The sequence below is a fragment of the Musca domestica genome, unplaced genomic scaffold (assembly GCF_030504385.1).
Source record: "Musca domestica strain aabys unplaced genomic scaffold, Musca_domestica.polishedcontigs.V.1.1 39, whole genome shotgun sequence".
NCBI classification, from domain to species: domain Eukaryota; kingdom Metazoa; phylum Arthropoda; class Insecta; order Diptera; family Muscidae; genus Musca; species Musca domestica.
The window spans coordinates 2,870,827-2,898,290 of NW_026712326.1; the positions used below are offsets into that span (position 1 = coordinate 2,870,827).

General features: G+C 37.3%; 3 protein-coding genes across 5 annotated transcripts; 1 reads left to right on the forward strand and 2 right to left on the reverse strand.

The window, feature by feature from the left end:
• Positions 1 to 2,995: 2,995 nt before the first annotated feature.
• On the reverse strand, positions 2,996 to 14,086 carry LOC101890927 (uncharacterized). Its single transcript, XM_005178160.4, has 7 exons — positions 13,508 to 14,086; positions 13,250 to 13,407; positions 6,484 to 7,396; positions 6,303 to 6,422; positions 3,632 to 3,796; positions 3,455 to 3,563; positions 2,996 to 3,253 (listed from the first exon to the last, which is right to left on the reverse strand). Exons 1-7 carry the CDS (start codon positions 13,602 to 13,604, stop codon positions 3,043 to 3,045), a joined length of 1,773 nt encoding a protein of 590 aa, XP_005178217.1. The 5' UTR covers positions 13,605 to 14,086; the 3' UTR covers positions 2,996 to 3,042.
• Positions 14,087 to 17,239: 3,153 nt separating this feature from the next.
• Positions 17,240 to 19,659, forward strand: LOC101890752 (signal recognition particle subunit SRP72). Its single transcript, XM_005178159.4, has 3 exons — positions 17,240 to 17,483; positions 17,595 to 19,323; positions 19,386 to 19,659. Exons 1-3 carry the CDS (start codon positions 17,372 to 17,374, stop codon positions 19,516 to 19,518), a joined length of 1,974 nt encoding a protein of 657 aa, XP_005178216.1. The 5' UTR covers positions 17,240 to 17,371; the 3' UTR covers positions 19,519 to 19,659.
• Positions 19,589 to 25,147, reverse strand: LOC101890580 (pseudouridylate synthase 1 homolog). Of its 3 annotated transcripts, XM_059126454.1 has the most exons (6): positions 25,057 to 25,147; positions 24,875 to 24,982; positions 24,647 to 24,814; positions 20,586 to 21,074; positions 20,251 to 20,521; positions 19,589 to 20,191 (listed from the first exon to the last, which is right to left on the reverse strand). In XM_059126454.1, the coding sequence occupies exons 3-6, from the start codon at positions 24,657 to 24,659 to the stop codon at positions 19,666 to 19,668; spliced, it is 1,299 nt and encodes a 432-aa protein (XP_058982437.1). In that variant the 5' UTR covers positions 24,660 to 24,814; positions 24,875 to 24,982; positions 25,057 to 25,147; the 3' UTR covers positions 19,589 to 19,665. The 3 variants fall into 3 exon arrangements, with proteins under 3 accessions (XP_058982437.1, XP_011290351.1, XP_011290352.1); XM_011292049.3 differs by lacking the exons at positions 24,647 to 24,814; positions 24,875 to 24,982; positions 25,057 to 25,147 and adding an exon at positions 21,148 to 21,312; XM_011292050.3 differs by lacking the exons at positions 24,647 to 24,814; positions 24,875 to 24,982; positions 25,057 to 25,147 and adding an exon at positions 21,152 to 21,311.
• Between the last annotated feature and the right edge of the window lie 2,317 nt (positions 25,148 to 27,464).

Below are 27,464 nucleotides of genomic sequence, written 5' to 3' on the forward strand. Positions count from 1 at the left end.
CATAGAGGATTTATATAAATCTTTAGAGAATGTTATGCACTACTGGAATAAATTTTGGTCATAATTTGAAAAAGTTGAAAGGTAATTTGTAATTAGGTCATAATTAACAAAATAGTTTTTTTAATATTAATCCAATAATTTCCTAACTAAACCACGATAATATGAAAGACAATTATGATAAAGAGAAAATATTGCACTGTCTTATTCTGGATAAACGAATTTAATGAAGCAGAACCTCACTAAGAATAATCACCAATAGTGCTGTGAATGCTTTTCTTATATAAAAAAACCCTCTGTAGAAACAAGGTATTGGATGATTTTCTCAAAAGGAACATTCTTCTATTCTATTTATTGTGAACTTTTTAATGGACCACAATGAAATTGCACATTTTTGACCATAAAAATTGTTTATCCAAATTGAAATAACATAATAGCTTGTATGGGCATAAAAAACATTTAGAATTCTCGCGAATTTGAAAATAGATAAATAAAGATACAAAGAAAAATGCCTTAAACCCTCCACCAAGGGGTAATGAAAACATGTAAAAATAAAAGTATCGGAATTAAATTTTGGGTCCTTTTTCAATTTTGCCAGTGATATCGTTTCTTAAATTCTTCGAAATGGTTGGTTGTTACCTATTGGGAGTTTTAAGTACTAATTTTGAAAAAAAAAAAAAAAAACAGTAAAGAAGGTCTAAATGTCGGGTGGGGCGACTTTATGATACCAGACACCCTATATGGGAGCTATATCTGAACCGATGTTCATCAAATTTGACATACTTGTTTCTATGCTCAATTTGGTCGTAAGTGCCAAATTCCATCCCATTTGGGCTAATATTACACGTTTGGTACACAATAAAATACAAATCGGACGAAGGTATTTGCGTAAGCTATATCCAAATCTGAACCGATTTCGATAAAATTTGGGAATGTTATTTCTGTGCTGCGTTTGATATATTTCCCCAAATATCGTTGTTACAGAAGCCGATTCGATAAAATTTGGGAATGGTATTTCTGTGCTGCGTTTGATATATTTCTCCCCGTTGTTACAGAGTGTATATTACGGCTGCGGACGACAAAAATAATAAATCGGATGAACAATGTATATGGGAGCTATAGCTATATATGAGCCGATTTCGATACAATTAGGCATACTTATTTTCCCGCCTAATTTGGTCGTAGTGTGCAAAATGTTATACTATTTGGGGTGATATTACACGTTTGGTGCACAATAAAAAGCAAATCGGACGAAGATATATATGGGAGCTATATCCAAATCGAAACCAATTTCTATAAAATTTAGCGAAGGTATTTCGGAGCTATATTTGATATATTTCCCCAAATATCATTGTTAAAGAGTGCATATTACGGCTTCGGAGGACAAAAATAACAAATGGGGTTAACAATATATATGGGAGCTATAGCTATGTATATCTGAACCGATTTCGATTAAATTGGGTCTAATTATTTTCAGCCTTAATTTGATCATAAGTGCGAAATTTTATACTATTAGGGCTGATATTACACGTTTGGTGCACATTAAATGGCAAATCGGACGAGGATATATTTGGAAGCTATATCTAATTTTTGCCCAAGTATCTCAAATTTCAATAGGGTTCGCCCTTGGGTGAAATAAACGACCTGTGCAAAATTTCATTTGGATCGGGCACTAAATGCTACCTGCACTTTGTTTACAAAAATACATGGACAGACAAACGGACATGCATAAATCGATTCAGAATGTGATCGTTTCCTTGTGCCTATTACAAACGAATGCACAAATACATAATAACTGACCAACTTGGGGTGTAAGGTATAAAAATAGCAATGTTTTGATGGTAGAATAATTTATACGGACAAATGTGTACATTAAAATATTACAAATCTATTCCCAAGAACAAATTTTGTCTAAGATGCTCTTGTTATTTTTCAAGTAGAATTTCGAAACCAAACAAAAAGGGGAAAGGAGGATTTTATTACTAAAGAGCTAGCTATAGAAAGTTCAATAAAAGAAAAATTGCTTTTATGGATAAGAAGGGGATGAATGAAAAAAATGTCACTTTTAATTTTGTTGCTTCTCTCCCCATAGTTCACAATTTTTAAACTATATGCCTTAAAAACGTAGGACCTCTTTTTCTATGACGATTCGAAAGGAAAACACCCATTCCATGATTATATTTTAAATTTAATAAAAAAATAAGGAATGGGTGTTTCTCTTTATTTTTACTTTCGAATCGTCATTGAAAACCAGACCCTAATAGAAACATACTTGCTACCACAGAGACAATTGTGTTAATATGTGGGTATGTGATGGAAACTATTTCGATTTGGTTTTACATAGACTTTTGTATAACTCACAATTGGCTAAAAAATGTTATAAAAATTGTGACTTAGGTTTGGAAACATAATTGTGTTAAAGCAATTTGGCCAAGAAATACTTTATTATTATCCAAGACAAAATATATCCAATTTTGATATCCCAAGTCGAATTGAATCGGTTTTTATCACATACCTCCAAATTTCCCTTATTCTACGTCACAAATTTTCTATGCTAACCTCAACCGATACTGTATTACAAATTGTTAGTCCAAATACACATTCAACTTATCTCAATATTTTAAACCAACTGTTAAATAGACGACTCGAGATGGGGGGAAAATATATAATAAACAATGGATGACGTACATAAATGAAGACAAATTTTCAAACAAAACGATTACTATAAAATACAATATACAAAAATGTTAATAATTAGTAGTAATAATAATAATAAAAAAATATTGTGAAAATATTTGTAACAAAAAAGAAATAATAATAATAATAAATTTGTAGTATAATAATTACGTGTGTGTGTGTGTATAAAACATTTGCATAGTATGTATGTGTGTGTGTGTTCCACATATACATATGTATAAATATACGAATCTGTTTTTTTTTTTGTTTTCAATATTTTGCTGTAAACATATTTCAACAATTCAATGTAAGGAATAACCTGTTGTTACGTTGCGATTTTCCTTTTTTTTTTCTTTATTTGCTATGCTTTTAATTCATTGTATTATATCGCAAACTACTATCGATGCCAACACCAGGACTATCAGGTTCTGGTCCCAAATCTGAACTGGAATTGGAGAAGCGTCGACGTGATGGCAAGACATCACGTATGCTATCGAACAAACGTTGCTGGAATGTCTTGTATTCCATGTCGACCGACTGTGTTTCACCGAAATTGAAATCGGCTACTTCAACATTGAAGCTAAGGAAGAAAAATAACACATTATTAAAAAAAAATTATATTTTTGGGCCTGTTTCTGCATGACTCGAAAGAAAATCACAAATTTATTGGACAGTTCTTAAATTAAATTAACAATTAAAAATTTGTAAAAACACAAGAAACAGGTGCTTTTCTTCCGCTTCACCATACAGGTAATTTGTCTCATAAACAAAAACAACTTACCGGTTTCGACTTTGTAGATAATATGAAACGCCAAATACTACCAGAATTATTGCCACTAATGTAAAGGATACAGGTACAACGACCACAGACAGTTGAGATTGTTTTTTGGCTGCAATTTTATAACGAATTAGTAATGGAAATAAATTCCTTTAGTTTAAAAAAAATACCAAATCTCACCTTCATAAATATTAATTGTAACTTGATTTACAGTTTCCGAAACATCATTCTTTATAAAGAATAGAAGCGTTTTACTTTCGCCATAATAGCGATAGAATTTAAATCCACAATTGTCAGTGTCATAGTAATATTTACATGTTTCATTGCCGGTGGAGTTATAGGGGGCTGGAATTTACGAAAAAATAATAGGTTTTTAAAAAATTACAAAACATTAAATATACATATTGTCGGTTGCTACTTATACAAGAAAAAGCTATAAATTCTATGATTGACCTCTAATGTCTTAATTACAGCCAAAAACATCGGAAGTTTACTTTTGCGCCATCTTGTACATGTATATATATAGTGAGATGAAAAAAATGCAACCATCTTCAGGCTACTGTCATTCCCAAGCCACTCGTCCGACAGCTGTTCAAATTATTCCAGTGACTGCTCAATACAAATGCATTTTGGTGAGAATTTTCCAGAAAAAAAAGTTATTCGTGTTGGAATTCAAGCGTGATAGTGTGATTTCTTCATATTTGGCTGGAAAACCACAAGTGACTATCGTTCTTCATATTTGGCTGGAAAACCACAAGTGACTATCGTTAGAGCACCCCAGCATTTAAATGTGAATAAATCTTTGGTGTCTCGTACCATCGCTCGTTTTCGTGATGCTGGTAGCGTAGCCCGACGTCAAAAAAGGGGACAGAAGAAAACAGCAACATCAGCAGAAATGGTTCGAAAAGTAAAGAAGCGACTTGATCGAAACCCGCGTCGCAGTGGCAGAAAAATGGCTTGTGAGCTGAACATATCGCATTCAATTCGGCAAATATTGAAAAATCAGCTCGGGGTAAAGCCATTGAAATTTCAAAAAGTGCAAGAACTTACACAGCAACAGACAGAAAATAGAATCAAAAGAGCTAAAGAGTTGCTTCGCTTGACCGAAAGTGGTGAACTGCCGAATTTGGTTTACTCCGATCTCCGATGAGAAAACATTTGTTGTCCAGCAGTTTGTAAACAAACACAATGATCGTGTTCACTTGCCAAAGAGGTCAGCTGAAAATGTGCACCTTCGGTTGGCCACCAGAACTCAAGCGCCGGCCATGTTGATGGTGTGGGCCGCCATAACAGCCGATGGTCGCTCTCCGCTCGAAATAAATGCCGAATATTGTATGAGCTGCTACAACAACAACATACGACCAAATTGCTTTGGAAGAAGCATCAACTACGAACATGGTTTCAAATGTGGTTGGAGACGACACTCTGTTGACGTACCGCGACGTGATATGATATACAAAGACAGAGCGAACAGTTGTCTATCCTCCTTGAGAAAACCAAAACCATTGACTCAACCAAGAGAGTATTTCATTTGGTTTTTTTAAAGCTACCCTGAACCGGTCATATTCTTATCACAAAAAGTCGAGTCGCAATGAAAAAAATCTCTGTGAATACTTCCTCATCGTCAAGGAGAGAATTTTATCGGTCGGCACCGATGGGATCAACCTCCAACGACAAGACGCCGTCGTTGAAAGTGATCTGACGGGTAATGTACCTACCAATATCCTAATTACCTACAATTACGCTGACCAAAGAGAGGAAAAACGTAAGAGGGGTTACAAGCGGTCACTTAAATGTTATAAACATTTTTGGAGGAGACCCGAAAGGTCGTAAAGAATCACCGCATCTACCAGTGTTCTCCTGAGAATGAACTCCTTTCTGACCTCGGAAAGAAGACTAGCCCAGCTGTAGGCAAAACTTCTGATCAGAGTTCTGTTGAAGTCAGCAACAATCTAGCCAATGAAAAGACAACCTTCATTGTCGTACAAACAACGGACACAAGCACTGTCCCACGGAGTCTATGGCTCAGGCAAAGATCCTTCCAACTTTAAAGGCAGCCGAAATGGTAAGAGGAGTTAGATACACTATAAGATAACCAGTGACTATATATGTCGATAGACAGGCTAAAGCTATCAAGTCAAATGTCATCAAAAAATTGGAAAATAACCCTCTTGAAATACGAGACTTCACTAAGTTTTGTTGGGTTCCAGGCCATAATAATATGGTAGGGAATGATGTGGCTATTCACTATATATCCTTCTAAGACCACGTTAGAGTGAATACTATTCAGTTTCGCTTGATAGACCTGTTGATCTAGAGGCCCTCTCTTATACCTCTGTACCTCTCTCTCTCTCTATATCACGAAAGTCTTTCCTTACGTGCCTGGATAACAGCGGTTCTGACTACTGTAGATTATATGAGGTTGAAGAAGAGGTAGAGACGATTTAACACCTACATACAGATGTATCAGGTTAATAAAAGGCAGACTAATGCTATTCATCTCTTGTGGCAGATAGAAACTCTAACGATATGCTTGTTAAAAACATCCGCTGTTTTGACAAACCTCCCTGCTCAATTTTTATTTTATAACATATCTGTAATTTTTGTTCTTAGGAAGAACACAACAAAGGTCTCTGAGTGAATTTTTTTTTTCAAAATGTGACACTCTCACTTTATACCGATGAGCCAACATATTAGATACTCAAAGTTTTAGTTGAAATCTCACATTGATTCAATTCGTCGGGGGAAGAGATTTTTACCTAACATACGCACGACGTCCAACGTTTCATCAAAATTATTATTTTTCCTTTCCATTAAAATTAGCAACCTTAATGAACACAGCAATACCTACCATCATAAACTAACACACAGTATTGAATTTTTGGAGATCCTTTACATGTTATTTCCAAATTAAAGAGATCACCATGCTGTAACCAATTTGTGCCACTGACAGAGAAGTTGCTAATGGGAGCTATAAATAAACAATGATATTGTTATAAGTAAAACTAATCAAATGAGATTACAAAACTTACACTTGGTAACAATTTGTCTACGATAATAGCCATACACCTTCATTGGATCCCGGGATATAATGGATTTATTGACACAATTAAATGGTGGTTCATCAGCATACGATTTGGGTAAAAGATTGTAATATTGGACTTTTGCATTTGAGCTTGACATCAATTTGGGATTTATCAAAGCAGCCGAAACATTTAAGGGATTGTGATTTTTATTCTCTTGCTGCAATGCTGCTGTGAGATTTAAACCCAGCAATGCAGCATTTGCATGAGCCATTTGAGCAATTTCTTTTGAAGCTTCTGCAGCGGATACCTCACGTTTCGTTTTACTTGCAGGTTTTGGCGATGGCGTGGTGGTTGTACTGCTGGTCGTCGTAGTGGGAGTTGTTGTGGTTGGTTTCGGTGTTGTTGTGGTAGTTGTTGTCGTACTTGTTGTTGTTGTGGTAGTGGTCGTAGTAGTCGTGGTAGTGGTGGTTGTAGTAGTCGTAACTGGATCTGGTAATTTCTCAAACGAAACAACTACCAAAGCTTCAATGTCATAGACCTGCTCAGCATCCTTATATTCGGCCTGATAACTCAGGCCATCGGACACGCCAAGATATGTACAGTTTTGAAACCAATATGTTTGTATATATGTTGCATTTTTCATTAGATACCTTTCCTCTTCGGCGGGCAAGTCAATCGTGTGATTGACCAAACCCTTTGTCGAAACATATTGGGTCGGTCGTGTGTTACCATCTTGTATCAGTTGGAGTTGACCGCCCAGTGTATCGGTTACTTCTATGGACGACGTTGCTCTGGCCACCGTATACCAGATCCACATTTTCTTTTCCACCTCAACGGTCACATTATATTTTCCATATCTTGTCTTATTCTTAGGATATTCAATGGACCATGTATTCGTGGGGAGTTTTGTTTGAAATTGCTGAAATGAGGAAAAAAAGGAAATGCAAGGGGGCGTTAATAATTATGTATAGTTTACAGAAATCTGCGGAGAAGGTACTGTTTGTTTTGATTCGAAATTGTTAACGCCTTGATATAGTGGTTTAAGATTAATCTTTTAGAAAATTGATAAGAATATCCGGAGGAACTGAATTGTTCTGGCCGTAAAACCCTGTTTAAATGTAATTAATATCCGTTTCGCAATTGTAGCCCCATCTCTTAATTCATAATTAGGTTGCGGTTAGGGTTAAAATAGAAGTGTATTATATTCTACCAGCAATAATTTTTGGGTGAATGATTTGACCCTAGAGAGAAGCACTGAATTCTGGTTGATGGACGGATGATATTTAGCAGTTGACTCCTCACTTTAGAGAAGTGTCTTTAGTCCAAAATCGTTTCAGGACATTTGGTATCGATCTAGCGATGCCCGTCCATCCGTCTGTCTGTCTGGCTGGTGCGTACGATAACTCTAGAAATGAGTATCTGATTTGGTCCAAACTTGATTCATCGTAATATTATTATCAAAATGAGATAGAGTTCGGAGATGAGCAATATCGGTCTACTCCTTCTGGTACATCCCCCACAAAAGGTCAACATTTCAAAAAAGGTTTTACTGCACAGAAAGAGAAAGGATAATCCGATTTTTCTCCGACTTTGCTAATCCTAATATTTGCATCAGTGCAGTCAGGCGTGAAAATGTACAATATCGGTCCCCTCCATTAAGTACCTCCTCACAAAGGATCAAAATTGTGAATAATTATAACTCCTATAAAATGTGATATAAAAGTCGAATTGTCTTCAAATTACACGGATCACAATATTTTTATTAACCCTAGGTCTGGTGTGAACATGGAAAATATCGGTCCACTCCTTGTGGTAGCTCCCCCACAAAGGGTCAAAATTTTGAATACGCATGAAGCTCATAAAAGCGAAACTAACATCCGATTCCATTCAGACTCGTTACATCTCAATACTTCCATCAACACAAGATCTGTTATAAAGATGGTAGAGATCGGACCAATTCTTTCGACACCTCCCCCACAATGGGTCAAAATTTTAAATAACCAAAACGATTATAAAATCCAAAATAAACATCCGGTTCTCTTCATATTTCACAAATACCATTATTTCTACTAACACAAAATATGCTGTGTAGATTGGATATATCGATACACTCTTTCTGGTACCTCCCCCACAAACGGTCAAAATGTTCAATATCCTTGAAGCTCATAAAACCCGAAATTAACATCCGATTCCATTCAGACTTGGCACATCTCAATATTTCCAGCAACACAAGATCTGTTATAAATATGGTAGAGATCGGACTATTTCTTATGACACCTTCCCCACAAAGAGTCAAGGTTTGAATAGCCAAAACAATTATGAAATACGAAATAAACATCCGATTCCATTATTTCAACTAACACAAGTTCTGCTGTAAAGATCGGTACACCCCTTCGGTACCTCCCCCACAAAGGGTCAAAATTTTATATATCCATGAAGCTCATAAAATGCGAAATTAACATCCGATTGCATTCAGACTTATTACAACACAAGATTTGAATGATTATATCTCTTAATTTTTATATTTCGAGATTAGTTTATGGAGTTATGGGTGCTGATTGGGGATTTTAATTAATGATTTCGATTTTTTATCTATAAAACAACAGGAAAAATGAAAAGCAGTATTGAAACTAATTAAAACACACAATAAATTATTAAAAAATGTCAGTGTTATCAATAAAGATATTAAGAAAAAATAAACAATAAATACTTTAATTTTTGAGACAAAATGAAAATACTTTGTCTCAGACTTTATCTGCCTGTCGCGTATTGTAGACAGTTCAATAACACTTTGTTTATTTTATATACAAACATATCCATATCGCTGCGGATGTCACATTCACATTTTATATCAATTTTGTTTATCACCTCCATATCTTTGTTGATAAACAAGAAATTAAATCCGGTCGTTTTGTTAGCATTTCATTTTCAAGGAGATCGAAATACGAGATCAACTTCGGTTCAATACTTATTTTGGTTAGGTAAAGTAAATAACTAGATTTAAAGATTAAATATGAAAAAGTTCAAGGAATCAACAATGTTTTTACATTATTGAGTTGAACGTATTATCGAAATGCAAATGACTAGAATTCGAACGTAGATTCAGAAAATATAACAAGTATTTGTCATTAAAAAACTCTGTAAATTCTTTTGGCTATGAAAAGAATTTTAGGAAAAAATAAAGGATACATCTGATATAAAAATGAAATGGGTGTTACAAGACGAAAGGGTAGATGACTCACTCCATAAACCGTTATTCGTGAACCAAATAGCACCTTATGAGAATATTTTTTTAAATCTTAATTTCTGAGCTTTGTCTTGTTAAGCTGAAAATCATATATTTATGATTTGTTTATTTCTCTTTCGGGACGAGGTCACGGATCTCAAATTTACAGTGAAAAGGAATGCCAGATAGACACTATCACACACTCACCACTCATTTCGCCGTTGGTTACGCGACTCATCAGGCATATTTGGTGTGGATGATGGCTTACAAGGGCCGCTCTATAGAAAGTAGTATTTATTTCGTGTAAGTGGAACTTCCCAAAGAAAACTAGATCCACGTTTTCAGTGTGTATGACATATTTAAATCAGGACTTTCAATTTTTTGGGGTATTTTCCCAAAAGAACTGGGATCCATTGTGCGGCCCTACTGAATAATCCTTTGAATAGACATTGCTACATTATCTGTGTTGACAATGTTACCTCTCAACTTTTTGTCTAGCTATTCCAAAGACGAAATCGACGTGCAAGATTCACGTTGTTAAAATAGCCCTCTATTTTATTAATCTCTATATAGCCTGATACCTTTTACTTCGCTACTTCATCAGACTTGCCCTTTATGTAACGATGTTGGAAAGGCAAGGGAATGAGGGTTTCTAATTACAAGGTTGAGAAACCTATATATAAGTTGAAAAAGAAATAGAAGATTTTAGGTTACAGATTTCCTAGACAATATGGATTTCAATGCCACTCCTTTTTCTCCATAGAAGTTACAGATACAAACATTGCTTATTGCTATTTAAACCTGGGGATTTGAATGTATTAATCGGGACGCTATATCGGGTATGCCTTTGGCGTCGTCCTTCTCTGGAGTGTTTGTTATTTGTTTCCAATATCTTCCCCTCCTTCGTTAAAAGGGCAGATTCAGGTTCCCCAATTAGTTGTAATCCATTTACTAACTTTATTTATAATACTCCCAGGAATGCAATCGAGTCCAGGTCGGTCATGCCCACATTAATAGCCTTGCAAAAAACCGATTCCTAACTGATAGCCCCAGTTACCAAGAGCTCTCCTCAATTTACCTTAACCGTGATGCTAAACATCCAGCCATTGCATCTATTGGTTCAGTTGCAAGCAGCAAAGAGTATGCTGAGATTGCGGGAAGAGAATGACACTTCTCGCGTCACAAGTCAAAATATCTTAGATAAACGTTATAAATTTAGTAATCACATGTTCATATTATCGGAAAAAGAAGCCTATGGTGGTGGACGTGCTGGCCCTATACATAGAAGGTTTTAAGAAGAATAATCGACTTCAATTTCATTGGCATAATGTAATCGGAAAGAGACGCATGGGGTGGTGAACGATCTAGCCATATACAGGTTCCAAGAAGAATAAAGGTACTTGTACTGGCGCATTCTATCTAAATTTTATCATTAAACCCTCATATAAACTTAATCACAATTGTAGCGTTTTTAGGCGGAGATCCTTGCAATCAAAAAGACAACTGAAACGATAGAACTTTGTATAGCATAATAAGATCAATGAGTTCATATGTCGATAGTCAGGAGTCCCTAGAAACTTTCAAGACAAGTGCCATTAAATTGAATATTATTCTTAACTACAAGAAGGTCCTTCTTGAAATACGTTAATTCGTACATAGTAATATAGTGGGGAATGTAATGGTACCCTCGATTGATCGGTGAGACTGTCAAACCACCTACGCCAGAAGATGACACTTGGAAACCGATTGCAATGTATCTAGGATCATCTAGCCGGTAATCCTGAGAAGAAGAACCTTCTTTCTTGTATCAACTAGAAGACCAGGTCTCATTCGATTTCTGCCTCTAAGTCCGGTCTCACAAAGTATGCAACCTGTACGGATTGGGTCCACAACAAGTCTGGAGTTAAGTGAGTGGGTTTGGCTGGACAGCGAAATAGGTGCAGCGTCTCATGTGGACCTGTGCCACAAGCCGGGCAGACGTTCTGCACATCGCTGTCGATCCAGGCCCAATGGGAATTGAGGCGGATGCACCATCCGGATCTTAAATGAGGCAAATCTACTCGGTTTTTTTCGGGGCAGCTGCGATGGGAAGCGGATGGTCCCCTAGTACAGTATTCACTCTATATCCTTCCATCACTTCTGAGACCGCGTTAGAGTGAATGCTATTCAGTCCCGCTTAATAGGTCTGTTGATCTAGAGAACCTTGTCCTACTTTTTACTGTTGTTGTAGCGGTAGTATATGTAGATGTTTGGATTCTGCTAATCTGGTTCGAGCTCTAGGCTTAAAATGCGGCTACCTTAATGAGCTGTAACCAAAGATCTTCTGAAGTGAGCTTGGGTAGGTTTGATGGTGCAATTAATGGGTGCAACGTACGTACTTCAGCTGCGATGAATGGGGGTGAACTCCGAAGACGGCATTCATCCTGTAATTACTAATGGCATCTACGGCCGCATCGGTATAAATGCCACTCAGACCTGCCTGACAGGCTTCTTGATCTAGAGGCTCCCTCTTATAGCGTTTGACCACCGTCTCTAGATCTTGTACATCCTTCCTACTTGTACATGTTTCTCTACTTGTTGAAGTTTTCCCGGGCCTTCTTTCATAATCTCCTGCTCAGTTTCTTTAACTTAATTAAGTCAACTAAAGTACTCGTAATTTCCTGTCAAGGAAAGTCAGAGAGCAGACATTCCATGGAACTTAATTTGAGTTTGCCTCATCTATATCAAGGGCAGAAGAACAGGGCAGTCTTGTTACAATTCAGAGCTAATTGAAGCTTACGTTCCCAATTTTCTTTGGGATTCTTTGCCAGTTTCTATTAATGCTCTCAGAAGAGAATTGGACAAGAATAATGGTTAGATAACTTTCAATATATAATCATAATTGCATCGCTATTCCTTATGTTACAAAGCTTGTGATTTTTTTATATTTTTTATTAAGACTTTTGAAAAAAAACGCACGTTGAATTCCTGTTTTTCGTTCCCATTCATAATTTTCGTATGTATCAGCAGACCCTAAATATTTTGAATGCAACCTATGCTAATAATCGACAATATATTCCTCACGTATTTTTTTATCAGAAACGAATATTACCAACAATAGTAGCAGCTTTCACAAAACAATAATGAATGAGTCACAATTAGTTTATCAGCAAAACAAAAAAAAAAAGAAAACAAAAACAAACCAAAATAGCGTTCACCGGCAATTAAATAAAAATATAGTCTTTTGGCTAAGCATGAAACAATAATCTTTAATCTCCTTCATAATAAGCTTTTTGATAAAACTCGAATATAACATTAAACCAATTCGAATATACTCAAACCATGTTTCAAAATGAATGTCTCTGAAACATGGACTTTCACGCTAAAGTATTTGACATATGCCACACCGTTACCGACCGCATCGACTGCCATAATATTGATATCTAATTGGAAAATCCCACATTTAAAATACCTAACTTCCCTTCTCCCATATGCCTACTTAAATTACATGTCACTACTTCCGCTAATATTTGTCAAACCATATTTAATGTAAACAGCACAACTTACACCCTTATGCTGGGGATAGGCATCATCCCACCACGAAAAGCTGTAATCATCTGCTGGTGCAATTTTACCCTTGTCATCGTATAGCGTGGCTGTAAAGTTGACTGTGGATCCCACTAATGCCGATTTGGAACTCTGAATTTCCACGTAGCTTGCATTCGCTAAATAAAACAAATAAAAGAGTATTGTTATCACCAGAATAAGACTTGCTTGTGCAAAATATTTGCATAGGGGCGTTCTTAAACCATTTTTTGTACATACCGACACCATTGCCACTCCACCAAATGACGCAGTATATGAAAATTTTTATAAAGAAATGCAAATGACTAAATGGCTGCTGCTGCTTTAAAACCTGCATGTTTGATTGTTTTCTCCAATCCTAATGCGACTATGAGTGGGGTTGCTTGCTTGTAATGCGGGAGGAGATGAACTATTACTTTTAAAACTGGGAATTTTTCTTCCCGTTTATCACGTTGCACTGCACTTTCACAATTTTTTTAGTATGAATAAATTTTCTTGGTTTCTTCACTCATTGCTTAATTATTGCATTATTTACTTGTATTTCTTTAAAGTTTTTCCTTAACGAATAATTGATTTATTTTGTAATATAACTAATATAGTACAACACAACTTTTTCTCTTGCTCTATTTTTTGGAATTAACTTTCTTTACATTTCTTTCTCGTTTATACGCGTATTTTTCGATATCAACTTATTTTTCAGTGCGTTTAATTTCCAGAATTATAACGCAATTTCCGATTTTTTCCTTAATAATTTTACACAAAAACAAAAAATATACCCCTTTGTCAACTACAACTTTAGACAGTTTAGCAAGTTCAGCTAAATTATTCACCAAACAATGTAATGGAACTAGTTCACTAAAAGTCATTCCATTCACAGCAAATATACATTGGGCAAGTTTACTTGTGGCAAGTTTCTATTTGTTGGGGAGAGGGAAATGGAAAAAATAGCAATTCTTTTGTATTTTTATTATAATACAAAAATATAAACATCAATGGCAGAATAGCCAGTGATGAAAAATCGTGGTAGAAGAATATAGGTAGACGCAGCGACACAGCTGCTGAGGCAATGGACTGTCAAACCAATTTAGGAATTGAAAATGTTGAATGAAAAATTTTTTAAATTTGTAAAAATTTTTGAAAAACACGAATTTAATAACCTACGAATAACGTCGTATAAGAAAACATATAAAAATCTACTTATATTAAAAAAAAAAAAAACAATTAAAAATTTTTGACATATCAATGCACCCAAGGATTGATACATCTACCTGTATTTTTCTGCCATGTGAAAAATGAAGTTCGCTGCCAAAAATTATTGACAATTGAAATTCAAATCGAAATCGAATCATGTTGTTGCACGTGTAGTCAGGCTTGATCCCATTATTATTGTTTTTTATAAAAACAACGTTTGGTTAATTAGGGGAGAAAGATGGTAAGGTTTACCAGGCAAAAACTACTAAGTTAATTATCAAAAGTAGTCTTCTTGGCCGATCTTATCTAGGCCTTGAACTTGGACTTAACAAATAACAAAGAAAACTTTACTTGAAAAATAAAATGCCAAAAAACTCAAATTTAACGAACAGATGATTTTTCGAGCGGCTTAATAAAGAAACTAGGAAAATGCAACTCTGTACCGGAGACTTTAAATGCCAAATAGGCTTTTAAAAATGCAACAATCGGTTTTGTTTATTTTAAAATTTTTCACAAAATTGCTATATCGGGGAAAAACCACATAAAATGAATGAAATATTGGATTTTCTCATGGTAGAACTAAGAAGGTAAAGTCATGCAATCATATGTTTGCAATTTCCATGGTAGAAGAATACAGGTATATGCACCAACAATTGATATGTCAACAATTTTAAAATGTTTTGACAAAGATAAGTGGAAGTATATATGTTTTCTTATACGACACATATCGGATGGGGTTATTATGATATCAATTTTTCAACAATTGGTATGTTCCAGAACAGTAAGGATGTAAAAAATTTTTACTTAGATAACCCATTTTCCCTTTATCATATCGAAAAATATTGTAAAAATAGTAGATTCTTGCAATTTCTGGAACAGACTAATATTTTACAATTTTCAATTCCAAAATTGGTTTGACAGTTAATTTTCCCAGCAGTTGTTTCGATGCGACTACCTGTATTCTTCTACCATAACAACAACTCATTGTCAAAATCTATATTCAAAAATCCATTGTATATACACAAAATCAGAGATAGGTTCTTTTTTTTAAGTACTGAAATTTGACAAAATAAATTACAGAAAATGCAGAGCTGGGAAGGCTTATTTGAAATGAGATAGAGAACAGAGCATGGTACAATAAGGAGGTAGAACATCTTCGTAAAAAAGGACATGCCCGCTTTCTGTCAAATTTGCATGCAACAAGTTGTTTTCATTCATTCAATATTTTTCCTATTTTTTAATTAGTTAAACAGCGGGAAAAATGAATGAAATGCCTGGGTTTTCTTTCAAAAATATAATCTAAACAGCTCTATCTTTCAATTGCAACTGGCGAATACCTTTAATGTGCGTCTCATAATTTAAGCTTCTTCCATTCATTGATTTTGAAAATATTCTGTTTTTATGTGTTTGTTTTCTCTTTCGAGACGAGCTTAATGATCTGAAATTTGCAGTGAAAAGGAAAGCCAGATAGACACTATCACACACTCACCACTATGCGACGCGTTTCGCCGTTGGTTAAGCGGCTCATCAGGCATATTTGGTGTGGATGATGGCTTACAAGGGCCGTTCTCTGGAAAGTAGTATATATTTCGAACTTATTGCAAATTAGCATATGCGAATTATACACTAGAAACTCTTCAGGTTCGATTCAAGTTCTATTGGCAGATCTTTTTCACAGCAAAGTTTTGTTTTTGTAGTGATGGATTTTTTGTCCACAACAACTACATTGCTTCCAATGCATACACTTGTTTTAGTGCTGCTTTAGGAAGACGGGTTAATGGCTCTGAACGTAGAGACGGCAACTTCTAGTTGGCTGCACCCCGAGGTCCGCGGTTCAAATCCCACAGCCAGGCTCGGCTGAATTTTTGAGTTTTGCCTTGTTAAGGCGAAGATCATATGTTTTATGATTTATGTGTTTGTTTTCTCTTTCGAGACGAGCTTAATGATCTGAAATTTGCAGTGAAAAGGAAAGCCAGATAGACACTATCACACACTCACCACTATGCGACGCGTTTCGCCGTTGGTTAAGCGGCTCATCAGGCATATTTGGTGTGGATGATGGCTTACAAGGGCCGTTCTCTGGAAAGTAGTATATATTTCGAACTTATTGCAAATTAGCATATGCGAATTATACACTAGAAACTCTCCAGGTTCGATTCAAGTTCTATTGGCAGATCTTTTTCACAGCAAAGTTTTGTTTTTGTAGTGATGGATTTTTTGTCCACAACAACTACATTGCTTCCAATGCATACACTTGTTTTAGTGCTGCTTTAGGAAGACGGGTTAATGGCTCTGAACGTAGAGACGGCAACTTCTAGTTGGCTGCACACCGAGGTCCGCGGTTCAAATCCCACAGCCAGGCTCGGCTGAACTTTTGAGTTTTGCCTTGTTAAGGCAAAGATCATATGTTTTATGATTTATGTTTGTTTTTATTTTGGCAAAAGTCGGGCACACTTAGAAAAAAAATTGTAATCAACTGGAGCATTTGTTGGTCGTTAACATGGAAAATTCATAATTATGTTGCATCTAAATTTCAAATTATTTTCTTTTGTTTTTTTTTTTTTTTTTTTTTGTTCAAAACAATACACACACATATACAAACTGATATGTAACTTCAAAAATGTTCAAGTAACAAATGCAAAAGCTTTTTCTGATTACTTGACACTTTACTTACAATGCCGTAGATCAAGAGAAAATCACAAGTCTAAGTCTACGGTACCCTTAAGTTTTTGTCATTGTGGTAGTTAAAAATAATGTGTTACCCTGTGTTTCTATGACAGCCAATCGTACCTGCCACGACACGACAGCACATTACGAAGCAGAGGTGCAGTGTGCTGCCCTTTCTTTAATAAATAACAAAATAATTTAAAAAATTATTGTTGGTAAAAAGTGAAAGTGAGGTAGACATTCAAAATGTCTAAAGATGCTAATCCTAAGGAATCCATCATTAAGGCTGCATATGCCGATGTGAACAAGTTTGGACAGAATGGGGAGTTCGACAAGGCTATGAAAGCTGTGAATAGAAGTGAGTAAAGTCTAAATTTTCGTGAGACAGCTGGATTGCCAGACCATGGAAGTAGAAATACTTTCAATAAATGCTACCATATTCTGAAGCAAATCTTATTTACCCTTTCAGTTCTCGGCGTTGCTCCTGATGATCAGACTGCCTTGCATTGCAAAGTTATCTGTTTGATTCAAGTTTCGAAATTCGAAGAAGCTGTCAAATTTATTGACAAGAATAAGCTTGCTTCGGCCTTGATCTTCGAAAAGGCTTACTGCGAATATCGTTTGAATAAACCTGAGAATGCTTTGAAGATCATTGACGATGCCCGTCTGCCATCGTTACCACCCAATCTAAAAGAGTTGCGCACTCAAGTCCTGTACCGTCTTGAACGTTACGAAGAGTGTTTTGAATCCTATAAGGAAATCATAAAGAACACCAGCGACGATTACGAAGATGAAAGGCGTACTAATCTAAGCGCCGTTGCAGCTAATTTGGCCTTGGACGAAACAAAGGACATTCCCGATATTCCGGAAGAAACCTATGAACAGCATTTCAATGGATCATGCATTTTGTCGAATCGCCAAAAATATGTGGAGGCAGAAAAGAAACTGCGTGCCAGTGAAAAGTTGTGCCGTGACACTTTGGAAGAGGATGGTGCATCTGAAGATGAGATACGCGAGGAATTGGACGTAATTCGTGTGCAGATTGCATATTGCTTGCAGATGCAAGGAAAAACTAAGGAGGCTGCCTCCATTTATGCTGAGGTCTTGAAGAATAAGCCCAAGGATCCAGCCTTGGTTGCAGTGGCAAGCAACAATTCAGTTGCCATCAACAGAGACCAACATGTCTTCGATTCGAAGAAGAAAATACGTTCAGCTTTGGCTGAATCATGCGAACATAAATTGACTTCGCGTCAAAAGAAGGCCATTGCTTTGAACAATTGTCTGTTGGCACTGTTTACCAATTCTAGTGAACAGGTGCAGCAATTCTGTACCAAACTGGCTAATCAATATCCAGATTTGGAGTTCCAGACTGTGTTGATAAAAGCCACACAGTTGTCTAAAGACAAGAAGCAGAAGGAGGCTATTGATTTATTGCAAAAATATGCCTCCAACACTAAGGATAAAGATCAGGCATTTGCCACCAAATTTGCAATTATTCAATTGCTTTTGTCCCAGGGAGATCGTAAGGGAGCTGTTGAAGTTTTCTTGTCGCTGGGTGAAAATAAATATAAGCCTGGAATTGTATCGGCTTTGGTGACTCTGTACTTGGGCCTTAACAACAAACCAGCTGCCTCTGAATTATTGAAAACTGCCGTGGACTGGTATAAAAAGAATAACGTCAGCAGTGCTGATCTTTCGGATATGTGGCGTCAAGCTGCTGAATTCCATTTGCGCGGCGGTGCAACAGAAACTGCAGCCAGCTCTCTGGAAGAGTTGCTTAAATTGAAACCGAATGACATGAAGGTTCTGGCTCAATTGGTTATAGCATATGCCCAGTTCAATCCCAAAAAAGCTTTGGAAGTCAGTAAGAAATTGCCTAAATTGGAGACATTGACCACAGCATCTGAAATTGATGCCCTGGAGTCGGCCAATTGGGTAATGTCCACCAAGGCAGCCAAGAAGTCGGCAAATGCCAAGATCGAAATGTCTCCCGGCACACCAGTGGTGGAGCGTAAAAAGAACAACAGACGTAAGCGTAAAGGCAAATTGCCCAAGAACTACAATGCCGAGGTTCCACCAGATCCCGAAAGATGGTTGCCCAAGTACGAACGTACCGGTTATCGCAAGAAGCGTGATCGCAGAACTAAGGAAATTATTAAGGGCTCTCAGGGCATGTCATCCCAAGCTGCAGAGCAATAGTAAGTATTGATTACACGTCGAAGAGATATCTCAGATTTTAAATTGTTTTTATCTTTCTCAGTGATATGTCTAATCGTGCAAACTTGGGTAAGAATTCTCCTGCCACTCCGGTATATCAAGAGCCCACACCAGGACCACGCCAACAACATCGTAAGGGTGGTCACAAAAAGAAGAAGGGCAATAACCGTTTCTAAACAAACTGGGGGACTTCTGAGGTTCTTTTGAAAAATGCATGCAGAATATTCACTACGGCAAAAAAGAATGTGTGTTCAGAATTTGTTTTATTTCAATACTTTTTATAAATAAAGTAAGATTGTGCATTTTTTGAAACCATACATTGATTACTCTTCATTGTCATCATCGTTTTTGTTTGGTTTATCGGCATTTGCTGCCGCAGCACTGGCTTCCTCTTTGCGGGCGTCATAGGAATGTAACGGCAATGTTTCCAACCATTCCAACAAAGGTTTTTGTTCACATTCCGTTCGATAAATTGTTTCAAATATTTTTGTCTCTATAAAGTTTTTCACTTCAGGTTCTTGTTTCTCCCACGTCAAGGGATTATGTATACCATCCTGGCCATAGCGTTCATTATAACGTTCATAATGCACGGTATCTAAAACTAGGCCCAATCCCGGTGCCATTGGCAGATCTAAACGCTCCTCTGTTAATGCTCTATCCAGGGTTGCAACATCGGTATGACCACGGACAATGGCAATTGTGAGACCAACCATTTTGCGTATCTGATGTAGCATAAAACTCTGCCCCTTTACTTTTACTGTTATGAACTCCACGCCTTGAGGGCTTACAAAAGGTTCGCTGCATGTAAACGACATAATAAAACGTTTGGCAGAGGGATCTAAAAAGTTCCTGCAAAAAGAAAACCGGAGGTTAACTTTATAGAACAGGGGTTGTTTTTACCCACTTACTTGCGACTTGTAAAGTTATGGAAATTCTTGGTTCCTTCGAATAACTGTAAGACTCCTTGGGCCTTTTTTACTCTTTCAGGCGATAGACGGAATTTCTCGTATTCAGACTTCTCATTGAAATCTGCAAATGCTATACTAGGCATTGTGTAGGTATATGTTCGAGCATTGCATTGATCCTTGGCATTGAAGCCCTTCGTAACTCTTTCAATGCCAAATAAACGTATTTGATCCGGCAGGTCTTTGTTAAGGGCATCAATGTCCAAATCTTCGGCTGAAAAGAAATGGTACTGTGAAAAAAATCTCCATCCCTAGACGATAAGTCGACACAAACTTACGTAATTTCATAGAACAAACTTGTCTAGCCGCTGAAACACCCTTATCTGTCCTTGCAGCTCTTTGGAACATACACGATTGTGCCTGCTCATAACTTTCATCAGTTATCCACTTGTTTTTATGCATTGCTTTGAATAATTCCTCTTCAATGGTGGCCATACCGGGATTACGCTGCATACCAAAGTAGTTTGCACCGGAATATGACAATAATATGGCTGTCTTTTTCCGCTTCACCCGATCGGCTGGATTAAAGGCTGCACGTTTTTCATCACCCTTCTCTTCATCTTCTGTTTTCCAATCGACCCATTTGCGACGTTTTAAATTTCGTTTTAATTTCTTCATTTCCTTTGTCGTTTCTATGGCCACCTCTTTTTCCTGTTTCCTCTGCTCCTGTTGCTGTTCCAAAATTTCCAAAGCCTCCGACATGGCTGCTGTAAAACTCTTGTAACGTGCTGTTGTCAAAATATGATGATCCAATAGCTTTAGGCGTTCTGTGGAAATAATGTCGAGTTAATGATCATTTTAAAGAAGATTCAAACATGTAGCTCCAATCGCATCTAATACCTGCCTTTAAACTTCTAATTAAGCCGCTGATCAATATCATCACTTGCAATGAACTAAAACACTTTAAAAACTTTAAACTACTCCAAATTTGTTTAAAATTCTCAAAAATATGTTGCACACGTGGTTGCGTGTGGCTGTTTTGTTTTGATTCTACATCTTTATCTCCATTTGCTGTCCCGACTCCTATTTTTCTTTAAGTGATGCCATATCTCCGTAGTGATCCTCTTTTGAGCCTTTAAACCCCTTAACACAGTTTGTTTTCCAATCTTTCGTTTTGTTTTGATTCTACATTTTTATCTCCAATTGCTGCCCCGACTCCTATATTTCGTTAAGAGATGCCATATCTCCGTAGTAAATGAGAGAAATTCATTTAAATTGATAATCAAAACAAGTAAGCAAAAGCCACAGTCGAGCGGGGCCGACAGTTGAATACCCTACAACACTATAATAAACCATACAGTTTATATAGGCGAAATACTCGACAGAATTCCACAAGATATTGTGACAAATAATAAAAGAAAACCATCACGTTTCGTTCTCTAATGTTCGAAAAATAGCAACTTAAACGAATTTGCTCATTTCCAATTTATTGGTAGATGTTGCACGTAATTGGTCTTCCTAGATCTGGAACCAATATTTCCCAAAGACAAATAAACTCTCAGAAGTGGCAAAAGATTAACATATATTATTGGTTTTTGACTGAAACGCATCTATATGAGATACAGACATTTGACTATATTCTTCAACGAAATCAGCGTTAACGAAATAGTCGGAAGTGCGTCTTTCCTGTATTTGTGAATTCTCCAAAAAGTCACTGGAATAGACATTTTCGTATTTTGTCTACAAAAGTTGGCAAACTATTTCACACATTGAATATTTTTGGATGGTCATCCTAAACTGCTTGGCTTTTGCAATGTGCGGTAACCCCTATTCAAATGTGCGTGAGGATCGGGCGATAATTATGACCTGCTGACAATTTTGCAGTTTTTTGGTCCATTTCAACCCCTAAGTATATAGCGATCATCTCTTAAAAGGCATCTGTTCTGACCCTCATCTTATTCCCATGCAAAATTTCGTAAGGATCGGGCCATAAATGCGATCTGTATATGATATCCTAACTACTTAGTTTTGTTAGCTGTAGAAATATTACCAAATGTTTAATTCAAAATGAAAATATGCCAAAAATATGACAAAATTGAAAAAAATATGAGAAAATTCTACAAAATCAATATTTTCATCTTTAGAGAGATATTTTTATGCGATTGTTTAGACGTTTTTTCTTTCCTGCCAAGAGGCCATTCTGAATTAATGAGAACTGTCGAAATCAGTTCAGCCGTTCTCGACATATAAGAGATCTTTCAAGCATATCTTTTTTGATAGACATATATATCGCACATATTTTGCTATATATCCGATTTGTTGGATAATAACATCAATGCAAAGGTCAGAAGAAACCTTGTGATGGCTTTGTGATTTCGCCGGGATTTAAAATATTCACGGTTTAATGAAAAATTTTGATTTTTTCAACACAAAAGATATGGTCTATTTTACCCGCTAAATATTATCCGATGACCACCCAAATTAGTAGGCTTCTTCCCCGCCCTAAACTCTATCTACATGCGAAATTTCGCGTCGATTGGTCTATAATTGCGACCTGTATAGCTACTGTAAAATCCGACATTTTTTCAGTATTTGGTCCATTTCAACCCCTAAACATTTGGCGATCATCTCCAAAAGCAATAGGGTTCTATTCTGGCCTAAGCCCAACCTACATTCTAAATTTCTTGAAGATCGGACCATAATTGCGACCTGTAGAGTGATTACAAATTAACATGGACAGACGGACGGACGGACATACATAGCTAGATCGACTCAGCTCGGCGAGCTAGGAAGATCCATATATACTTTCCTAAGTGGGAAACCAATATTTCGAGGTGTTACATAATTTTTGGCCCAATCAAACTTATAATACCCCCAACACATAAGTTGTGTTCCAGTACTTTTTTACTAGTAAAACTAGCAAAAGAGAGAACAGCACGAAATGTCATTCTCGTTTAGGTGTGCTCAAAAAATAAGGGAACGGAAAATTAGCAGAAATGCGATAAAATGTCAAAATTCCAAAAGAAAACAGTCTAAATCGGACTGGTGAAACCTTACTGAAATGGACGCCAAAATTTAAAAAAATAGGTATTTTAACCATGATCCCGGGAAACTATTTTTTTCTTGGGGGACGGACCTGGGACCCCAGATTTTTGACCCGAAAGTCCGGGTTCGAGACCCCGACTAGACCCGGATCCACTTACCCGATGGGTATGTCCTACGCCGGCTAACGCGAACCAAAGATTTCTGAATTTCATTCTTACGCAAAATATACCTTTTTTTATTGAAAACATAGTTTTAATGAACTGATTAGAATCGGGTTATGCGGATGGAAAGACCCATATCTCTGGACTCAGTAAAGGTATTTGCACAAATTGAACCTTTTTGGAAAGGTAGAAGTGTCAGCTATAATTTGGCATCAATTTTGTTGTCCCCCATAATGGACCCTTTTTTGACTTTTTGGGGGTTTCATAAAAAATCCGGTTCCAAAAAATCGATAATTTGACTATAACTTCCGAACCATGACAACTTACCCTGTAGCAACCGTGTTCAAGAAAAACGAAATGAAATCGCTGTGTTGATCATTAAGTGGCGTTGCCGGTATGCTGGCGTTTAGCGCGGCTATGGCTCGTCGGATTGGGGGTTGCGGTTAGGTGAACGTTTTCTTCTTTTTAATTTTTTTTGTTGACATGTTTCAGGCTTCTTTTTACCCCCTTTTTTTTAATTTAGTTTGAAGTCCGGTATAATTTTTTGTTTGTTCAACCAAAAGATCTGCAAGTGGCAAGAACCAACCCCCAATCCGACGAGCCATAGCCGCGCTAAACGCCAGCATACCGGCAACGCCACTTAATGGTCAACACAGCGATTTCATTTCGTTTTTCTTGAACACGGTTGTTACAAATGGCGCCCAACGTGGGGCCTGAGACATGTTAGTTTTTAATAATTTTTAGTCGTAGTGTATAAATGTGTTTACCATGAATCTTTAATGAGTCCCGTCTAGGTTTAATTAAGAGCCCTGACGCGTTGCTTCATCGAAGACTCGGGTAAACATCATTTATATTTGGGAAAAATATGATTTTTATTATTTTTTTTCTAGTGGCTTAGTCGTTCTAGTTTAATACTCCTAATTGCACTAGCATTTTAATAAACTTTCATATTTTAGTAAAGTTAAAATTTCAGATTTCTTAAAGTTATATCGTTGAAGAAATTCGTCTGGTTTATCAGTTCTCATTTGTGGAGACCCGTCCAAGCAGCCTATAAGAAGGCAGGTGACGCGCTGCTATGCAAATGAGAATTGCTAGTCTCAAACGAATTTGTTTTTTTTTTTTTTAGATTGTAGTTTCTGTCCGTCTATGTTTAATTTCAGTACCCGGAATTTGGTAGCTGATCACAGACTTACCCAGAGTTTCCATTGGTCCTGCGACAATTTTGGCTTCCGACCAGTGGTCGTATTGTCATGGAACTTCTTGAGGGATGTCTGTGCAAGCCGCCTTTTCCATATTCCATTTTTCGCAGTTCATTTTTAGTTTTAAATTCCACAGTTTTACCAGTGTAACTCACCAAATCCCTGTAAAAAGTGAAACATATTAAAATTCATACAGAAACAGTTTATTTGACCTTGACTTACCACTATTTTGACCAGAAATCCACCACCTAACAGTATTTGAATTTTTCCAGTTTGTTTCATCAAAATTATTCTGCCGGATAGTAGAATTTGTATGCCGTACAGAATAACCTGTAAAAGTGAAAAGTGTGAATTAATTGTGAAAGAACTGAATTACATTGAATTTATTTTTTTATTTTACTTACCACAATTGTTTTTATTTTATTTTTTCTTTAATTGAAACCGTGTGGTTTACTTTCGAGCAAAATCTTTTGACAGACTTCATTTTGATTTTTTTCGCTTTTTCGGAGTTTTTTGTTTACTAATTTTGTTAGATCAAGTAGCAATATGCCTCTTACTAGAGCTGCGAGTGCAAGTTTGGCAGGTAGACCGATATTAGGGCAAAATGGGGTGGTAACCACTTCCGAAGCTACAGCCGTAAGCAGTGTTGTTACCGCGGTTCACAGCGCACCTTCTAACGCACAACAAGTTACAACTGCCGCGCATAGTGGTCCCATTGCTTCGCATATTGCACATTTAGCACATGGGGACGTCCCAGCTCAAGGTGTTTCATCATCAATGTCCAATTCATCGGCACCGCCACCAGTTCCATTAAGCATGCAAGAGGCCGCCAACTCGTTTAGCACGTCTTTTTGGTCACATGGAAGCGTTGCCTCGCCAAACTATAGTGTTTTGACCGGGTTGCAGAATAGACCAGTTGTCCCGCCAGCAGATCCAGCAGTCAGCGCAGGAGTCAGGGAAATTATTAATTCTGCCATCGCCCTGTCCCAATTGCAGTACCGTCAACAGGAAGAAGAAAGATTGAGAGCTCTGATACCTCGAATTTCTGAAGCGGCCATGCGTTCGTTGTTGGGATACAATGACGGCACTAATCAGTTATTTTCACAAGCCGGCTTGGCGATGCCAGCAGCGGCACCAGCGCGCACATCCTTGGAGTAAGTCATTCTGTCTTCACATGCATTGGCGTCAGGCTTAACGTCTCAGCAGCCTAATTTAGCAAGGGGTTACACACTACCAAATCCGGAGCGAGTAAATCCACCACCGATTCACGATCCTAGACCATTGTCACTTGGTCCCTTTAACCAACCGCCACCAGGATTCATCAAGTGGTGCACCAGCACAACCACCAACCAGCTTATCGGTACCACCACCAGTCGCCGGAGTCCAAACTCACCCAATACTGCCGACCGAGAGGTTGCCTAATACGTACAGCAGAGGCATGCGGACAGAGCCACACGAGACACATACCAGTCCACATCCAAGCAGTATCGTCTCAGAAATCTCCGGGCGTTTTAATTTGGCGAATTGGGGAGTATCTTTTGATGGTACCGACAAAACCATGAGCGTCCAAGAATTCATCTTCAGAGTGGATGAACTTAAAAAAGATTATAATTGCCCAGATGAGGTATTGATTACCAAATTTCACCAACTTTTGGAAAAGCCAGCTCTCGATTGGTATTGGAACCACAGGAAATTGGTCCAGTTTCGCACATGGAAGGAGTTGTAAAGTGCTTTGTTGGCGCAATACCAAAGATTTGAAAATGAATTCCAGCTTCAAATGCAGATTTTAAATCGGCGTCAACTACCACACGAGAATTTTGAAAATTTTTATAATGATGTACTGCGGCTACGGACACAGCAAAAGTCGCCATACAGGGAGCACGAGATAGTGGAAATAATGAGAGGCAACCTTAAGCCGTCTTTAGCCCAAATGATCTTCTCGGCTCAGATAAATAGCTTGGGTGATTTTTATAGGCAGGTGAAGAAAGCCGAAAATCTTGTATGGACCCAAAGACAGCAGCGATACCACACACCGCAGAAAGTGCACGAGCTCGATTGGCAGACGGAAGAGGAACCCCGAGGTGAAATTGAAGTTGATGCCGTGACCATGACGTCCAAGTATAAATGTTGGAACTGCGGTGTTATAGGTCATAGCTGGATGGAGTGCCGGGAGCCTCGAAAGATTTTCTGCTATAGGTGTGGCCAAGAAGGTGTTACCGTCCCCGATTGTCCGAAGTGTCAGGGAAACCGGCACAGGAACCCACCTCAGTCTGGGCAGGTGAGGTCAACCCCAGTTTAAGCCCAGAGCAGAGTAGTAGTAGTTCCAGTATTAAAGTTTCTATTTTGAAGAATGTAGAGCAAGAAAGTAGAAAGTCAGAAGTAAAACCGAGATTGAGAGAGTTGAAACCGCTTCATATCCGAATAAGAGAATATTGCGAGGCGAGAGAAAGAATTTTTGGTCAAGTTTCCAATAAAATTAAAAAGGCTAGAGAACGATATAAGAAGAGAAGACGCATTCGGCAGGAGATAGCCTCGGCTACCATATTTGAAGGGGAAGATAATCGGCTATATACAAAATTACATGTAAATGGTGAAGAGATAGAGGGATTGCTAGATAGCGGAGCCTCCGTTTCCTGTCTGGGGAAAAATTACCTTAGTTTTGTGGAGAGAGCGGGATTGGAAATCAAGCATTTCCATTCTTTTATTAAAACCGCAGATGGAAGCCCACATAAAATAGTTGGTAGGGTGACGACTAATGTAAAATTTAGGAAGCAGGAGCATTCTATCGTCCTGTATCTTGTTCCTTCTCTGA

Bases quoted from the DNA above. Each gene is read 5' to 3' on its own strand.
- LOC101890927 (XM_005178160.4), bottom strand. From the start codon at position 13,604: ATGCAGGTTTTAAAGCAGCAGCAGCCATTTAGTCATTTGCATTTCTTT. The intron at 6,423-6,483 runs GTAAGTTTTGTA...GTTTATTTATAG, and splicing joins TAGACAAATTGTTACCAAGT to CTCCCATTAGCAACTTCTCT. The intron at 3,564-3,631 runs GTGAGATTTGGT...ATAAAATTGCAG, and splicing joins TACAATTAATATTTATGAAG to CCAAAAAACAATCTCAACTG.
- LOC101890752 (XM_005178159.4), top strand. From the start codon at position 17,372: ATGTCTAAAGATGCTAATCCTAAGGAATCCATCATTAAGGCTGCATAT. The intron at 17,484-17,594 runs GTGAGTAAAGTC...TTACCCTTTCAG, and splicing joins TATGAAAGCTGTGAATAGAA to TTCTCGGCGTTGCTCCTGAT. The intron at 19,324-19,385 runs GTAAGTATTGAT...TATCTTTCTCAG, and splicing joins TCCCAAGCTGCAGAGCAATA to TGATATGTCTAATCGTGCAA.
- LOC101890580 (XM_011292049.3), bottom strand. From the start codon at position 21,187: ATGATATTGATCAGCGGCTTAATTAGAAGTTTAAAGGCAG. The intron at 20,522-20,585 runs GTAAGTTTGTGT...ATTTCTTTTCAG, and splicing joins AGTTTGTTCTATGAAATTAC to CCGAAGATTTGGACATTGAT. The intron at 20,192-20,250 runs GTAAGTGGGTAA...TTCTTTTTGCAG, and splicing joins CATAACTTTACAAGTCGCAA to GAACTTTTTAGATCCCTCTG.